The sequence below is a fragment of the Furipterus horrens genome, unplaced genomic scaffold (assembly GCF_987537825.1).
Source record: "Furipterus horrens unplaced genomic scaffold, mFurHor1.1.pri manual_scaffold_12, whole genome shotgun sequence".
NCBI classification, from domain to species: Eukaryota; Metazoa; Chordata; class Mammalia; order Chiroptera; family Furipteridae; genus Furipterus; species Furipterus horrens.
Genome location: NW_028327182.1, coordinates 10,002,501 through 10,017,386, shown reverse-complemented (window position 1 = coordinate 10,017,386; position 14,886 = coordinate 10,002,501). Strand labels below are relative to the sequence as shown.

Below are 14,886 nucleotides of genomic sequence, written 5' to 3'. Positions count from 1 at the left end.
AGAACAGACCTCAGGATATTGTGTTTGTTAAATTAATAAAGACATCAATGATTGAGGGAGATATGAACTGTGGAGAATCCAGTAGGTCTGGTAGGTCCCTTTGTGGTGAAAATAGAGCTTGGGATAATGGTAGGATACCCAAATTAGAAAGCAGAAGAGGGAGAGGGAGAGGCCTGTGGATAGTTAGCACAGATGTCAGAAGTAAAGTAATGAGAACCAGTAGGTGTTCATGCCCTAGGACTGCCTTAACCAATCACTGCAACTCAGTGGCTTGAGACAACAGAATTTCCCTTCTGTAGCAGTTGAAGGGGTTGGAAGTCTGAAATCCCTGTGCCAGCAGCCTTGGTTTTCACTGGAGGCTCTGAGAGAGAAGTCACACACACATCTCCTCCCCTTCAGGGGGTTATCAGCAATCTCAGCATTCCTTGGCTTGTAGCTGCATCCCTCCAGTTTCTGCCTCCATCTTTCCACCATCTGTGTCCTCTCCTTTTCTCTCAAGGACACCAGTCATAGGATAGGGGGCTCCCCAGCATGATTTCTGCTGGAAATCCTTAATGAAACACATCTGCAAAGACCCTATTTCCAAATAAAGCCACATTCTTAGGTTCTGAGTGGATATGCCATTTTTTGGCAGGGGTTGGGGAGTGTGGTGCACTATTTAGTTCAGAACATCCTCCTGGGAATACGTAGAAAAAAGAAGAGCAAGGCGTAAGGTGTAGTAAGCCTTGGAAAATACTAACCATTAGGAGGCAGGAGAAAGGGAAATGCTGACAAAAAAAATAGAGAAAGAGATGTTGGCGAGCTAGGAGAATGAGAACAGCACACTGTCAGGGAAGCTGGAGAGGCTAGAGACTTTAAAAAGAAAGTGCCTAGCAAACTCAGGTGCAGTGAATATATGCAAAAATTGGCCACTAGGTTTTGGACTAATGTCACTCATGAACATGAGGAGAGCAGATGTATCATCTTTTGCGAATGTAGAAGTAAAAGGAAGAGTGAGGAAAACTGAGATGATGTATAGAAATAGGTCAGATGGGAGTTGTTTTTTGTTTTTTTTTTTTAATTTTTTTTTTCCTTCCCCCAAATAGGAAACACCAGAATACAATTCTCCTTCAGGAGCAAAAAGTTTCCAATTATGTAAAATCTTCACAGATACATCCAGAGAGGGGATTGTTCTCTCTACTCACAAAATCTGGATCAAGAAGAGAATTCAAAAGTGGTCAGAGCCCATACTTTCTGCTTGAGAGCATGAACTGCTTATCCCTTTTCATATGCAAATATGAAGAATTAGGCTGAATGTTAATTAAAGTGCAGACATTTGTAAAGTAATATCACATCTAAGGATAGTTAATAAGGCTGTACATGGACGTTATTTATAAATAGCAAAGACTGAACATATGATAAAGGGATCTTTAGATGGAATAATTAAAGATCAATTATGACAATGGTGCACAGCAGTGAGAGCCTCTGGAAGACTTCCTACTCGTTAATCAAAGATAATTATCAATTATAAGGCTTTATCATTAGTAGAGTGTCTACACTTTGAATCTTAAAAAGCTGATGATAATTAGCCTGCAGTTCTTGCTCTAAGTGCTCATTATGTTCAGAGAGGAGTGACTCTTTCCTTTTAAAAATGAATTTTAGCTCATGACCTTGGGCAACTTAAACTCTCCTGTCCCTACATTGACTTAAGGTAATACTTATTTTTTCCATGACTAAAAATATTAGTTGATAGTTGTACAAATGCTAATTAATATGAAGAAACCATACTACTAATATAGGGAGAGCAAAAGATTTTAGTTTTAAATAGTGGTTTGGTTCAGAGTAGCAGATTTATTATCCTAATTACATCTAGGATATAACTAACAAATCAGGAGCTGATGATGGGTAGTTTTCCAATGGAGAAGAATAACAACGTATTTATTGAGTGTTTATATAATTGTCTCAGTTAACCCTATCAATAACATAACATAGTTATCCTTTTCCCTCAGTGTACACAATATGGAAAGTGTCAGAGTGCTTTAACAACTTGCCCGAGATGACACAGATAATGAGTAATTATTCTGGAGGGTACTTGTTATGTAGCATTAAAACTAATCTGAAGATATTGATATTTAAGATATTGTAATATCAGAAGTTGCAGGAAAATAACTCGGAAAATAATTCTTTAACTCTGATTAATAATTTGGAAATCGCATTAAACTTTTAAGACATCCACTTCACATTTTATCATGGAAAAGTAAATGAAAAGAAGTGAAATAGACATCAGAGACTCACCCAAAGTCAAATATTGGGTTGGCCAAAAAGTCCGTATGTTTTTTTTTTCTGTAAAGTAAAAGATACATTTTTCATTTTCACCAATAACTTTATTGATTTGGATATTCTGAGTATGTCAGCTGTCTCCTCATGGTAGAATGTTGATTGTTCTCAATTAATGTCTTGATTTGATCTCTATCAACTTCAACAGGTGCCCCTGAATGTGGAGCATCATCCAGTGAGAAATCTCCAGCATGAAACTTCACAAACAGCCTTTGACATGTTCGTTTGGTCAGTCACAGCACCTTTCCCCACGCTGCACAAATCTTCTTTTTCTTTGTTTCGGTTGCATTTTTACATCTTGCTGTCATTAAGCATAATATGCCAGAAATATTGCTTATTTTCTTCCATCTTCAATATTAAAATGGCTATACAAAATTTTATCAATTTGATAAAATTTTTAATCACTCAGATTTTATTTTAAATTCTTTTCTTGTTTTTCTATTACAGCTGTCCCACTTTTTCCCCCATTGCTCCCCTCTACCCCATCCACCCCCTCTCCCACCATCAATCCCCACCCATTGACCGTGTCCATGGGTCATTTACACTAGTTTATTGACTAGACCCTTCCTCTTCTTACCTGCCCTTCTCCCCCTCCCCACTCCCCCCTGGTCCCTGTCAGTCTGTTCCTTCACAGTACCTTTCCTTGCGCTGCACAAATCTTTTTTTCTTTGTTTCAGTTGAAATAATGAAGCATAATATGCCAAAAATGTTGCTTATTTGCTTCCATCTTCAATATTAAAATGGCTACACAAAAACTCACCAATGTTGATAAATTTTTTTAAAAAAATGCACGCTGATATGACAGCCGTCACAATACAGTCTAACAAAAGTGTTTTGAATGAAGTTAAAGACAACTAAGTGCTAATAGAGCCATCTTATGGAAAAAAACCAAATAGACTTCTTGGCCAACCTGATACTAAATGATGCAATGATTTGTACATAATTTTAATTGGATAGTTATTACCTGGTTTTAAAGATGTTTATTGATAGTATTCCATCAAATAATGATATTTTTCATTCTAAAAGTAATTTAGGAATCTAATGATTTAGTTGAAGTTCAAAATTGACTACTGCTTGAAAATAAGTAGTTCTGATAAAGATAATACAAGAAAGATGAGGATATCAAACTTATGGGGGCCAAATTCATTCAGTAAAGTTAGGGGACTTCACAATATGTAGTCACTGCTGTAGAGGAAGGTATGACAGGCTCACTTGAAGTCGCAAGGCTTATAGTCTGGTAGTTAAACTTCTGTGGCTCCCTACTTCTCACATGATCAGCAATACACAGATATAAAAAATGTTTTTAGATTTATTTTAATTTTTGAAAAACATTGTTTATGGAGGAACGTTATGTATTGCATACAGATAATTTATTTGTTCATGCAATTTTATTTCCTTAAAATATAATTATAATATGATTAATGGTGGAATTGAATTTTGGGTGTGAATTTTGTTCCATTTGGGAACCAAAAATAGTTGGACTTAGTTAGTGCAAACTCTATATTTGAAAATGAGAGAAATTTGTACAGTATTTATTTGTACTATAATGTACTGTAATTTACACATGAAATGTATATCACAACTTTGAGGACATTATTTTCACATTCTTAGATATGAACTTGAAGGACATTATTTCAAGAAATTTAGCTTCGCAAACCCATTGAGTTTTCTTGGTCTTTTTTAATACTTTCATTCTCATTTAGAAAGCAACTAATTTTTTTTTCTGTAGATTCTCTGAAAGAAGTAAAATGTCTTTATTGAAAATTGCAAAGATAAAACCTATAGAATTAAATCCAGTATGAAATTTCCCCTCAGAAAGTTTATTTATCTACTGATTTTGTGAAATAGGTCCATCGTCTTTGCCTTACAGCATAATTACTACGAGATGACATTAAGTGCATCAAATATACTTTAAATCACTGGCAAACACATGAACACATACTGGTGATTGGCAAACAAGGATTTCAAATTGGAAATATAGATTAGCATATGTATATATTAGAGAGCATTTGCTTAAAAATGTGTTTGCTGATCAGTTTCCCACTGACTTCCATGTAAAATTTCAAGTTGATGTCTGGTTTTCAGTATTTTATGGAATGTTCTATTTTCTATGCGCTGTCTCCTGCAGGCAGACTTTTCTCAACTGTTATTCTCTTGACCTGAGGAGATGTCCAGGAAGATCCCTCAATTTCCTCCTGCTTACTTGTGGCAGAAATTTGTTTCTAGGGTCAGCTGAGGCTGACCTTCAATTCAGCTCCCTTTAATAGGGCAGCGAGGGGGATAAAGCCTGTACTTGGGAGAGATAAAAAGTCTAGCAAGGCAAAAGTCAGGATTTTTTTTTTTAAATAATCAAGTGGAAGCACTTATATCGAGTCTATGAGTCTATTTTTGTTCTAACTACTTCCTGTTCACCCCATTGATGAAGGAGGAACCATCCCTCTTCCCCATCCCTAATTAATATGAGATGGCCAAACACATGACAATGGAGAGATGAAATGCACAGCAGTTTACTAGTTACATATGCTCACAGTCCAGAGGAGGAGGAAACCCCATGTCATGCAGAGCCACATCAGGGCTGCACTTGGGAGAAAAATGAGCCAGAAAGGGCTGTGGAAGGCAGGCTTTCTAGTGACAAGAGGGTTAGGTGGCCCTAGGTTCCCATGGAAGGATGTAATTGACCTGCTGGATAACTTCACAGGCTGGTAGGGAGGGGAAATTGGTTAGGACGAAATAAGGTGGGATGGAGCTAATCTGGCTGGTTGGGAAGCTAGTGAGGGAGGGGATCCTTTCCTGTTGGGGCAGGGGGTATGCGTATCTTGCAAGAGCAGAACCCAAAGGTAGGCCTTTAGGCCCCCATGAAGCTCAAAGATATCGAGGTAGTACATTGAATTTTAGTCCTTACAAATCAGTTCTCATGATTAGTTGGGGGAGGATGGAGGAGCAAGTAGTACTTTGGCCAGCTGCTAAAGGAGTGCTGCTGGGCCAGGGTTTGAGCCCTGGGACACTATAAAGATGAGATGCAGCTGGACGGTCACAAGGAATAGAACTGAGGACCAGGGTTTCTACTATATAAGATAGTCTGAGTCAGGGGCCACAGAGCAAGTGTTTGGTTTGTCAGAGGCTAAAGGAGTGTGGAAATTGGCGTACCTGGCTAAAAATTGAGCATGTGTCTGTGGGGGACCACTCCTTGTGGTTTCAGGAATTGTAGCCCAAGCTGTTAGCCAACGCGGACCCCCTGCCCGCCCGCCCCCCACCCCCACCCCCACCCCGGCTCCGGGAGGCCTTTAAGTCTCAGCGGAAAACTGAAAGGTTGTGCAGCTGACAGGACCGAAGGCCACTCAGAGGGTTCCCATCAGAATTGGGTTTAAAGAATGCATATTATGCTTTAGAGCTTGCTCTGCTTTTCTTATCTCTTAGTTAACGATAAATAACTGTAACTAAAAACACATGAAGCCTTGCACCTGACGGCAGCATGGCATCAGGATGTTTCGCAGACCCTGACACACACTCGTCACTGGGTTCTCTGTAGTGATGTCTGTAATCAGTAACTGTCGGCTGTAATCCAAGCGTCTGAAAGCTTATTGATGATTCATAAGTCTTGACCTTGTATCTCCCGAATCCCCTCCTCAATAAAAGACATGGGAGATGGAAATTCTGTGCTCTTCTCCACTAGAGAGATCAGCCACCGCCCATTCTCCCCAGACAAAATAGTGTCCTGGGTAAATCTGTCCCGCCGTGGTCATGATACCTCTGCTGGACAGAGAGTTTCCAACCAAGCTGGGGCGTTGGAGGCAGCTCAGCCTCATTTATCTATCTGCAGCTTTTGGAAAGTTATTTTAAATCTCTGTAAGTCTGATTCCTCATTGGTAGTATAATGGTAACTATCTCATGGGGTGGTTGAAATGTTAAATGAGATAATACCAGTAACCACTTAGTATTAGCTATTGTTGTTGTTTGGGTACAGAAGTTACCCCATCTTAACTTCTGAGGGTGATCTAAGCAGTGGCCGGTCTTAGCCTAAAGCAGTAGTCATGGTTAAGGGCAACATGAGATCACCTAAACCATACTGGTGGCTCTTTATTTCTCTTTACAAGGTCTTGAGTTGTCACACTGTAAACGTTTACTTAGAAGCATTGCATTTAGAAGATTACTGAGGTGTCTTTTAAATAATGACCATTTAGCAATTTTTCCTATGCAAGGGTATTGATATTTCAAGAGCAAAAACACAGCACCTATTACATAAAAGGCATTCAATAAATGTTTATTGAACAATGTTTGAAAAATGAGGTACCATTACTATCAAATTATGGAAATCCCTTCCAAGCTTCATTTGTACTATTTACAAGTAAATTGAACAAATGATGAGTTACAGTACGGTGTGTGGAGGTCGTTCTCAAATGCTCATAGAAAGGGCGCTTTGGTATTGTATTCTGACTGGAAGAAGGAAACCTGTCTTGAAGCTTCCCAGCATAGCCAGAACATACTGTCTGTTTGGGTGGCTTTAGAGCAGTGGTTCTCAACCTTCCTAATGCTGTGACCCTTAAATACAGTTCCTTGTGTTGTGGTGACCCCCAACCATAAAATTATTTTTGTTGCTATTTCATAACTGTAATTTTGCTACTGTTATGAATTGTAATATAAATATCTGATATGCAGGATGTATTTTCATTGTTACAAATTGAACATAATTAAAGCATAGTGATTAATCACAAAAACAATATGTAATTATATATGTGTTTTTTGGTGGTCTTAGGTGACCCCTGTGAAAGGGTTGTTCGACCCCCAAAGGGGTCGTGACCCACAGGTTGAGTACCGCTGCTTAGAGAGACGCTGATAGGAAAAGAAGCCCTTCCAAGCCACTGTTGGCCCGTCCACTGTGGTAGTGGTAAGAAATAAGAGGTAGAAACACAATATTTATTTTTGTATTTTCAGGCATTTTATATGGACTAACTATATTTATTTTCTCATTAGACCCCACTCCATTTCTTTATACAACTTCCCACCTCATTGTTCTGTTAAAATAAATCGCAGAAACACTGAGAAGAGAGCTTGCTTACATGTTTCTATAATCCTTATTATGCCTAACATAGTAGGTTCTTAAAAAAGGTAATATGTTTGCAATCAGTATTTGTTCTTGGTTAGTTTTTTCTGCGCCATCAGTAATTCTCCATTGTGTTTGTGATTTTACCCTTACAGGACAAATTGTTTTAGATCTTCTAAGTGAATAAACTGGACAAGGTCATCTCTAAGAATTTTTTTAATGCTAATACTCCATGCTGATCAAATGTGTTAAAAAGATGTCCTGAGCCCTGGCTGAGTGACTCAGTTGGTTAGAGTGGGGGCCCGTACACCAAAATGCTATTGGTTCAATTCTCATCCCTAGTTCGGGCACGTGTGGGAGACAGCCTATGTTCATTTCCCTCTCTTTCTCTTTCTCTCTCCCTCTTCCTCTGCCTCTCCCTTCCTCTCTCTAGAATCAATAAATATATCCTCAGGTGAGGATTAAAAAAGAGATCTCAGTAAGAAAAAAGGAAGTTTTAGAAACATCTGGGGACTTATTAGTCTATAGTAACATAGAAAGGATTTTAGAAGAATAAAATTCTTTAGATAAAATAATATATATTTACTAGTAAAAAGTCTGATAAGTTAATAAATGGCCTTCAGTGTTACTGCATGTGACTCAGTAGGTTCACTGGCATGGCGAGGAGAACCTGTAGTTAACAGCGTAAGTTCTGGATTCTGATGCCTGGATTTGATTCCTGGCTCCATTACCTAACAGCTTTGTGGGCCTTACGCAGGTCACTTTACCTCTCTGTGTTTCCTCATCTATAAGTCAATGATAATAATAACTACTTTACAGGGTTGCTATAAAGATTAAAGGAATGAATTAATATCCATGAAAAGCACTTGTCTGGCACCCGAGCACTATGTACATCCTCATGGTCCTCTTTTCTTCTCATAGATACAGCTGACTTCCAAGCAGCCTTTCCATGTTTGGTGGCTAGAGAAGAAGAAATTCATGCGGAAGTTTCCCCCACCCCACCCTCAGGATACATGTATAAAGCCTTACTTTAATTTAAAAGCAGCTATTTTTTAAAATCCTCACTTATTAAGAGAGCCTCTAAAAAAAGTCTAGTATTCATGGAATTGATGTTACAAGCCAAGTGAGCACCGTTTCACAATGTATCTCAGCCATTACCCTGGAATGGTTTTAAAGCAGGAGATCTACTTCTGAAAGTACTACCTTTGATATCATATGGTTGTTAAAGGTCCCATGACACTTAACCAAGACTTAAAATTATTCCTCTCTATCTCTTGGCAAGGGTTCACATTTGAGACTAAATTCCCTTAAAGTAGTTAAGACATTTATAGTTCCCTTCTGCCTCGTGCTTTTAAGTAGTTTTGTTTTACTGGAGGCCTTCTGTCTTCAGGTGCCTAGATGAAGAGACTCTTGTCACTCACAGGCTTAGTACTGAGGCAACCACATTTAGAAAATGCATATGATCCAGCAATTCCCCTTCTGAGTATTTATCCAAAGAATCTGAAAACATTAATGCAAAACTATGTATGCACCAGTATTCATTGCATCATTATTTACAATAGCCAAGATGTGGAAACAACCTAAGTGTCCATCAGTGGTGAATGGATTAAGAGGGTGTGGTACACACACACACACACATACACACACACACTCAATGGATTACTACTCAGCCATAAAAAGATTAAAGTCACCATTTGTGAAAACATGGATGGATCTTGAGAATAGTATGTTAAGTGAAATAAGTCAGAGGGAAAAGACTAAAACCATATGACTTCTTTTATTTGGGAATGTAAGACAACAACAATAAAACAAATGAACAAAATAAAAAGTTGTAAATATAGACAACAGATTGGTGGCTACCAGAGGGAAAGTGGGGTGAAGGGAGGGCAAAATGAGCCCAGGTGGTCAAATGTATGGTTCAGGATGCAAACTCGACTTCTGGTAGTGAGCAAGTCATCATGTACACAGATATCAAATTATAATGTTGTATACCTGAAACACGTATGCTATTAACCAATGTTACCTCACTCAAAAAGAGAAAGGGTTAAAAAATAAAAAGAAAGAAAATGCACCCGGCACTTGGCACTATGGTTTCTCATGCATTCCTTTTGTAAATTGTAGATTGACAAAATTCCTTTGTCATTTAAAAATCACTTAGTCTTTATTTTTCTATCTTCCTTGTGAGAAACTCTCCTGAGCACTCTTACCTTAGTAGTTCTTTGACAAACCTTTTAAAGAAATTCCAGAAGTGGGCCTTTGAAGATACAAATTACTGAAGTAAAATATGATGCTAAAGGGTGATAAGAGAATAAATTGGACTTCACTGTGATAATAAGAACGTGATAAGGTTTGAATGTAATTTTTATGACTTTAGATTCTTTCAGAAAATCGGAATATTACAGAAAAATATTTCAAAGCAGCAACATAAGCAATTTTAAAAGGTAACTTCTCAGGTACACTTTTTAAAAACCTGATAAGTACTATTAAGCCTCTCAACACGGGTATTTAACTATAAACAGCTTTTGCCTTTTGTGTTGTGCGTAGATCCCTTTTCATGTAATCTGAACACAAAGTCCTGTGTATTGAGGACCTAGATCTATAGGGAAATATTTCATCCCCATTCTGGCTGGTGTTTCTCATCGCTTGATTTCTCTGAGCCTCTCCGTTCATTTGCTCTTTCTTTTCTAATCAGACTGTCCCTGCGATTGGCTGGCGGAGAGAGGACCCGGTTTGGGTTTCATTTGTTTCTTTGCTCCAGGCAGCGTCCCCTCCTGCCTCTCCCGCTCCGTTCCTGCCATTAGAGCTGCTGGGCGGGTGCCCCCAAGGCAGCGCGCCGGGGGCGGGGCGCAGGGCGCAGAGGGGCGGGGCCTGCCGCGGGGCGGAGCTCTTAGGGGCGTGGCTTGGCCGAGGGGCGGGGCTTGCTTTCGGAGCGCTGCGGGCGGGCGAGTCCTAGGTTGGCTGCTCCAAGCCTAGCGGGTGGCGACGGCAGCGGGAGCCTGATCCGGAGGCTTGCGGGTTCCGGGCGCCTCCAGCCCTGTTCCTCGCCCGATCAGTGCCAGCTCGCCCCCGCCGGAGAGGGAGACCCGGCGGCGCTGTGCCGGAGAACTCGGGTGTTCAGCTTCGGGCGCCTCGGGAGGAAGCTCGGTGCTGGCAGGTGCCGCCCGTGTCCCAGAGCGGTCCCGGAACGCCCACCGCCAGCCAGGACATCAAAGAAGCTTTGACTTCCGAACATTTTCTAGAGCCTGCAGCGCAGGGCGCGCGGGGAGAGTGGGGTCCACCGCGGGGAAAGGGGTGACCGGGACACACCGGTGATGGACGGACCGACCTGGCGCGTGGGCTGTTGCTGTCTCCTCCTCCTGGCTCTCGTAGGGTTTACCCGAAGCGAAGGCGTGCAGAGCTGCGAAGAAGTTCGGAAACTTTTCCAGTGGCGCCTGGTGGGAGCGGCCAAGGGGCTGCCGGATTCGCCGAGGCCAGGTAAGGCGCTGCTGGCCGGCGCAGGGCAGTGCGCCTGGGCGCGGGGCCGGAGCATCCTGGGCGCCGCCACTGCGCTCCCCAGCCTCCCGTGTTAGCCCTTCTTGGGAAGATGACCTTTCAGGTCCTTCGGCCGCGCAAGGTGAATCTCGATGAGGCATCAAGGGGAAGCTCGGTGTAAATAACTCGAGCTCAGAGCAGGTCCGGGGTCTCCCTGACAATGGGAAGGGTCAGCAGCTAATTCGAGCTCTGGGCGTTTGCTTCCCGCCAGGCTCCCTGATGCGTGGGAACAGGCCAGTAAAACACACAGTTGGGGCCAGCGCGGCCCGACCGCGCTTCTGTTCCGAGTAGAAATTTCACCAATGCCCCGCCCGGGGACCCCCGTTTGCTGCTTTCTCGTGTAGTGGCAGGAGTTGGGTGGGTCGCCCCCAGTTTGGTACTGAAAACAGAAACCCGCATTACACTTCTTTGCTGGAGAGTGGGGCACTGCCGAGGGCAGCGGGTCTCCTCTGTAATCAGTACGCGGACCTGGTGCACACACCCACTTTGGCGTGACTGTTAGCCGCTTCCCCGCACCAAACCCACCTTGCCGGAACCGAACTCACCGGTGCGTCTCTCGGAATCACCTGATCTTTTCCACTCCTGAAAGGTGTGATGGCAACAGGCGATCGAACAGAACGTATTGGGGATAGAATACAGTAAGCGTGATTAGTGTAGATTCGCCTCCCTGTAAAAGCCTTTTGAGTGCACTGTTACCTCCTGCTGCCCACCCCTGCCGCGCAAATTCCCTTCAGCTGGTGGAATCTCCAGTTTGCATTAGGTCTCCAAGAATAGATCTTAATTGCCAAACGTAATAGCAGGTGTCTGGAGCCGAGGTCTTTCTGGAGTAATGTACCCTGATGACGAAGCCAACACAATTAGTACTGTGAGCGTATTGGTTAACAAAGAACTTGTGGAAGACGCCTGGGTCTAAAATTCATTTTCTGCCTGAGTTTTTAGTGTAGGGAGACTTGCTCTTAGCACTATGGAGGGGCTACTTTGCTTGATGGCTTTGCTGATTATGAACTCAGTTCTGGAGTCGTCCTACAAGGAAAATCAAGGTATTTGGGAACACTGAATCCATTTTAGGTTATGTGACCAGTCTTTTAAGTAAACACAAATATTTATTTGAATATCTGCTTGATATTAGGTGCTTTTTCTATTTGAAACAACATATTTGAGATTCTCAACTTAAGGCAATTCTTCTGTCCTCAAAAACTAGTACTCCCTTTAAACCTGTTTTCTTATTCCAGTGCACTCTTGTCATTAAAAACAAACCTCACTTATCAGTAGCTAATGAAACCTCCCATATCAGGGTTTGTTGGGGAGGAGGGCGCGGTGGGGGCTTCCAGCTCAGAAATCCTCACCTGCATTATTAGATTTTGCTTCCACTGTACCATAATTTCGGCTGATATGTTCAGTGAATGTTGACAACTCCCAGGTAAGGCCTTGGTTTCACCTATGTTTCATATCTCATTTCTGGTACCTGCTGGATGCAACACATTATCTAAAAGGTGTTATGTTTCTAGAACCTTGGGCGTGTTTCATCTCTTTTGAAGCGAAACTTGACAGAGGTCATAGTATTTGACCTGTATGTCAGGAGAGACTGAAGTTCTGCCTTGCAGGGAGGGAAGTGGGTTTGTTACACACACACATGGCCAGGATGGTGGAGAAGTGGTACTTATTTGGGTTTGTTTTCTCTCTCTCTCTCTCTCTCTCTCTCTCTTTCTCTCTCTCTCTCTCTCTCTCTCTCTCTCTCTCTCTCTCTCTCTCTTTCTCTCTCTCTCTCTCTCTCACACACACACACACACACACACACACACACACACACACACACGGCCAGGATGTCAAACACCTTCTTTTCTAAGACATTCTGGATTGTTTCCCCATTGCTAGTACCCTTATTGATCTGTGGCAGAAGGTGATGGAGGAATTGCGTCGCACTCTTTGGGATGTCAGTGCTGCTGGTGGAAAGCAGTGCCAACTTTCTTTGATGTTTGCCTTAAGAACAAGTCACAGGAAGGTGTTATTCTAAATCAGAATCACCCAATAAAAGGCACTCACATATGAATTTGATATAATTCTGTATTTCTCTTGTCTCTGTGTTGTTGGTCATTGTTTATTTGAATAATTAAATTAAATGTTGAACTGCCTCTTTTAATATTGATCTTTCTCTTCATCCCACCCACACAAAAGAAACACAAAACCTCATTCCCAAATTGAGTAAACCACACATATCACATGCTACATAAATGCTTTTCTTTATTTTTATATTTTACATGTATATAACATTTAGCTCAATTAAGTATAGTAGTTGGCTACCTTATTTTCTAAACTTATCCTCAATCACAAGAGAGAACATAGTTAATGTACGAGTAGTCATTTCCATGTGAGAACACAAATATTAATATTCTCTGTAACAAATGCATTTATTTAGCACATAGGCTTTCATTGACAAAAGCTAATACAGTTAACTTTGATATTTGTTTTTCTCAAAAGTGTTTTCTTTGTGCTTTCTTGCATTTCTTGTTCACAAAAGGTTAATTTCTGAGCTCTCTAGCCAAAAGGCTTTTAAAAAATAATATAAGCTGGTAGAATAACTTGTTTAGTTTCTTCCTACATTTGTGACTTACATCTTCTGAAAACTATTTTACCTAATTTGAAATTATTAAAATGGTGAGAAGGGCCACCAAAGCTGTTCCTCAGATTCCCCTCACCTTTGTTCTCTGCTCTGCTCCATTTCTTTTAAGCCCATTGAGCTCCTAAGGATGTTTGGATGAGAAATGTAAAAAAGGAGAGAAGGTGTAAGTGTGATTAGAATTACAGATTTCCATGTGTTCTGATTTTATTTCCCAAGTAGTTGTCAAGGTGCCCTTTGCTCTTGTTTATTTTATTCAGAAAAGAACTGTGAAGCTGGAATGTCTTTTAAAGGTCCTTTTATATTTATGTTATTTATTGGGGAGGAGGGATAATGCCTTTCCATTGAAATTCTATTCACACATGCATTGTTCACACATGTATTATTTCCTTTTTTAAAAAGAAGATAATTCAGAGAGGATAGGCTTATAAAAAAAGTCCAAGACTTCATTCAGATAATTTATATACCAACTAGTTTTTTAAATGTGGCTACTCGTTGATACAGAGAGTAGTTTATGGAAGACAACTTTTTCTTGGTAGCTTTTGGCTGTAAATGGGATAATAAAAATAAACTTGATATGGCAAAATGAAATCCTGGCACTATAGGACACTTTAAAAAGAGCTCTATAATTTTAAAATTTTAACTGCTTTTATTGTAATCAATTCTTATAATCGCTTCAAAGACAGTATTAGTTCATTTTCACACACAAGGGGAACAACCTATCTGGTAACCTTGGAGTTTGGAATTATAGACATTTGATTTCAAAACTTGGTTCTGCCGCCAGTAGCTCTGGGACCTAAGTTAATTAGTTATCTTCTCTGAGGCTCTCTTTCTCATCTGTAAAATGGGGATATTAGTTCTGAAAGCGTGGCTGCATAGATGCTATGAAATAATGGATGTAGAACAGCGCAGATCCAAGCACACTGTCAGTGCTCAAAAATGTGTTCTCCTTACAATCTTTATTTAGTGCCTTGATTTTAACTGGACTTGGCCTTTAAGGGTGAAATTTTAGTTTTAGATCTCTATATATCAGAATGTATTTTTAAAACAACTTGTTTTGTTTTTTAGCTCACAGATGATTGTTTTTAAAATCGAAAAATTTGTTTCTATGTGTAATGGTACTTGTTAGGTTATGGAGAAAATTTTGTTTCTTTTTGTGAACTAATGGAAGGTCTAAGGAAGAAACGAGGCTACATCACTGTTAGTGGCAGTGCCCAAGGCCAACTGCCTCCACGGCTAGGACCTGAACTCAGGGAAGGGAAGCAGTGGTATAGGGTGGTTTAGAGAGTCACACAATTAGATGGCTGGTGGCTGTTGCCACTCTTTGACAATAAACTCAGATTCTTGCTTTCATGACCTAACCCTTTTTGTTGACGAAGAA

General features: G+C 40.7%; 1 protein-coding gene across 1 annotated transcript in view; it reads left to right on the top strand.

Moving 5' to 3' along the window:
• The first annotated feature begins 10,600 nt into the window (after positions 1-10,600).
• The window catches only part of GPC5 (glypican 5), a 1,053,876-nt gene continuing 1,049,590 nt past the window's right edge, over positions 10,601-14,886 (top strand). The window contains exon 1 of the mRNA XM_090258267.1: positions 10,601-10,831. Within this exon, the coding sequence (XP_090114393.1) occupies positions 10,669-10,831 (163 nt within the window). The 5' untranslated portion in view covers positions 10,601-10,668. The remainder of the gene's footprint in view (positions 10,832-14,886) is intronic.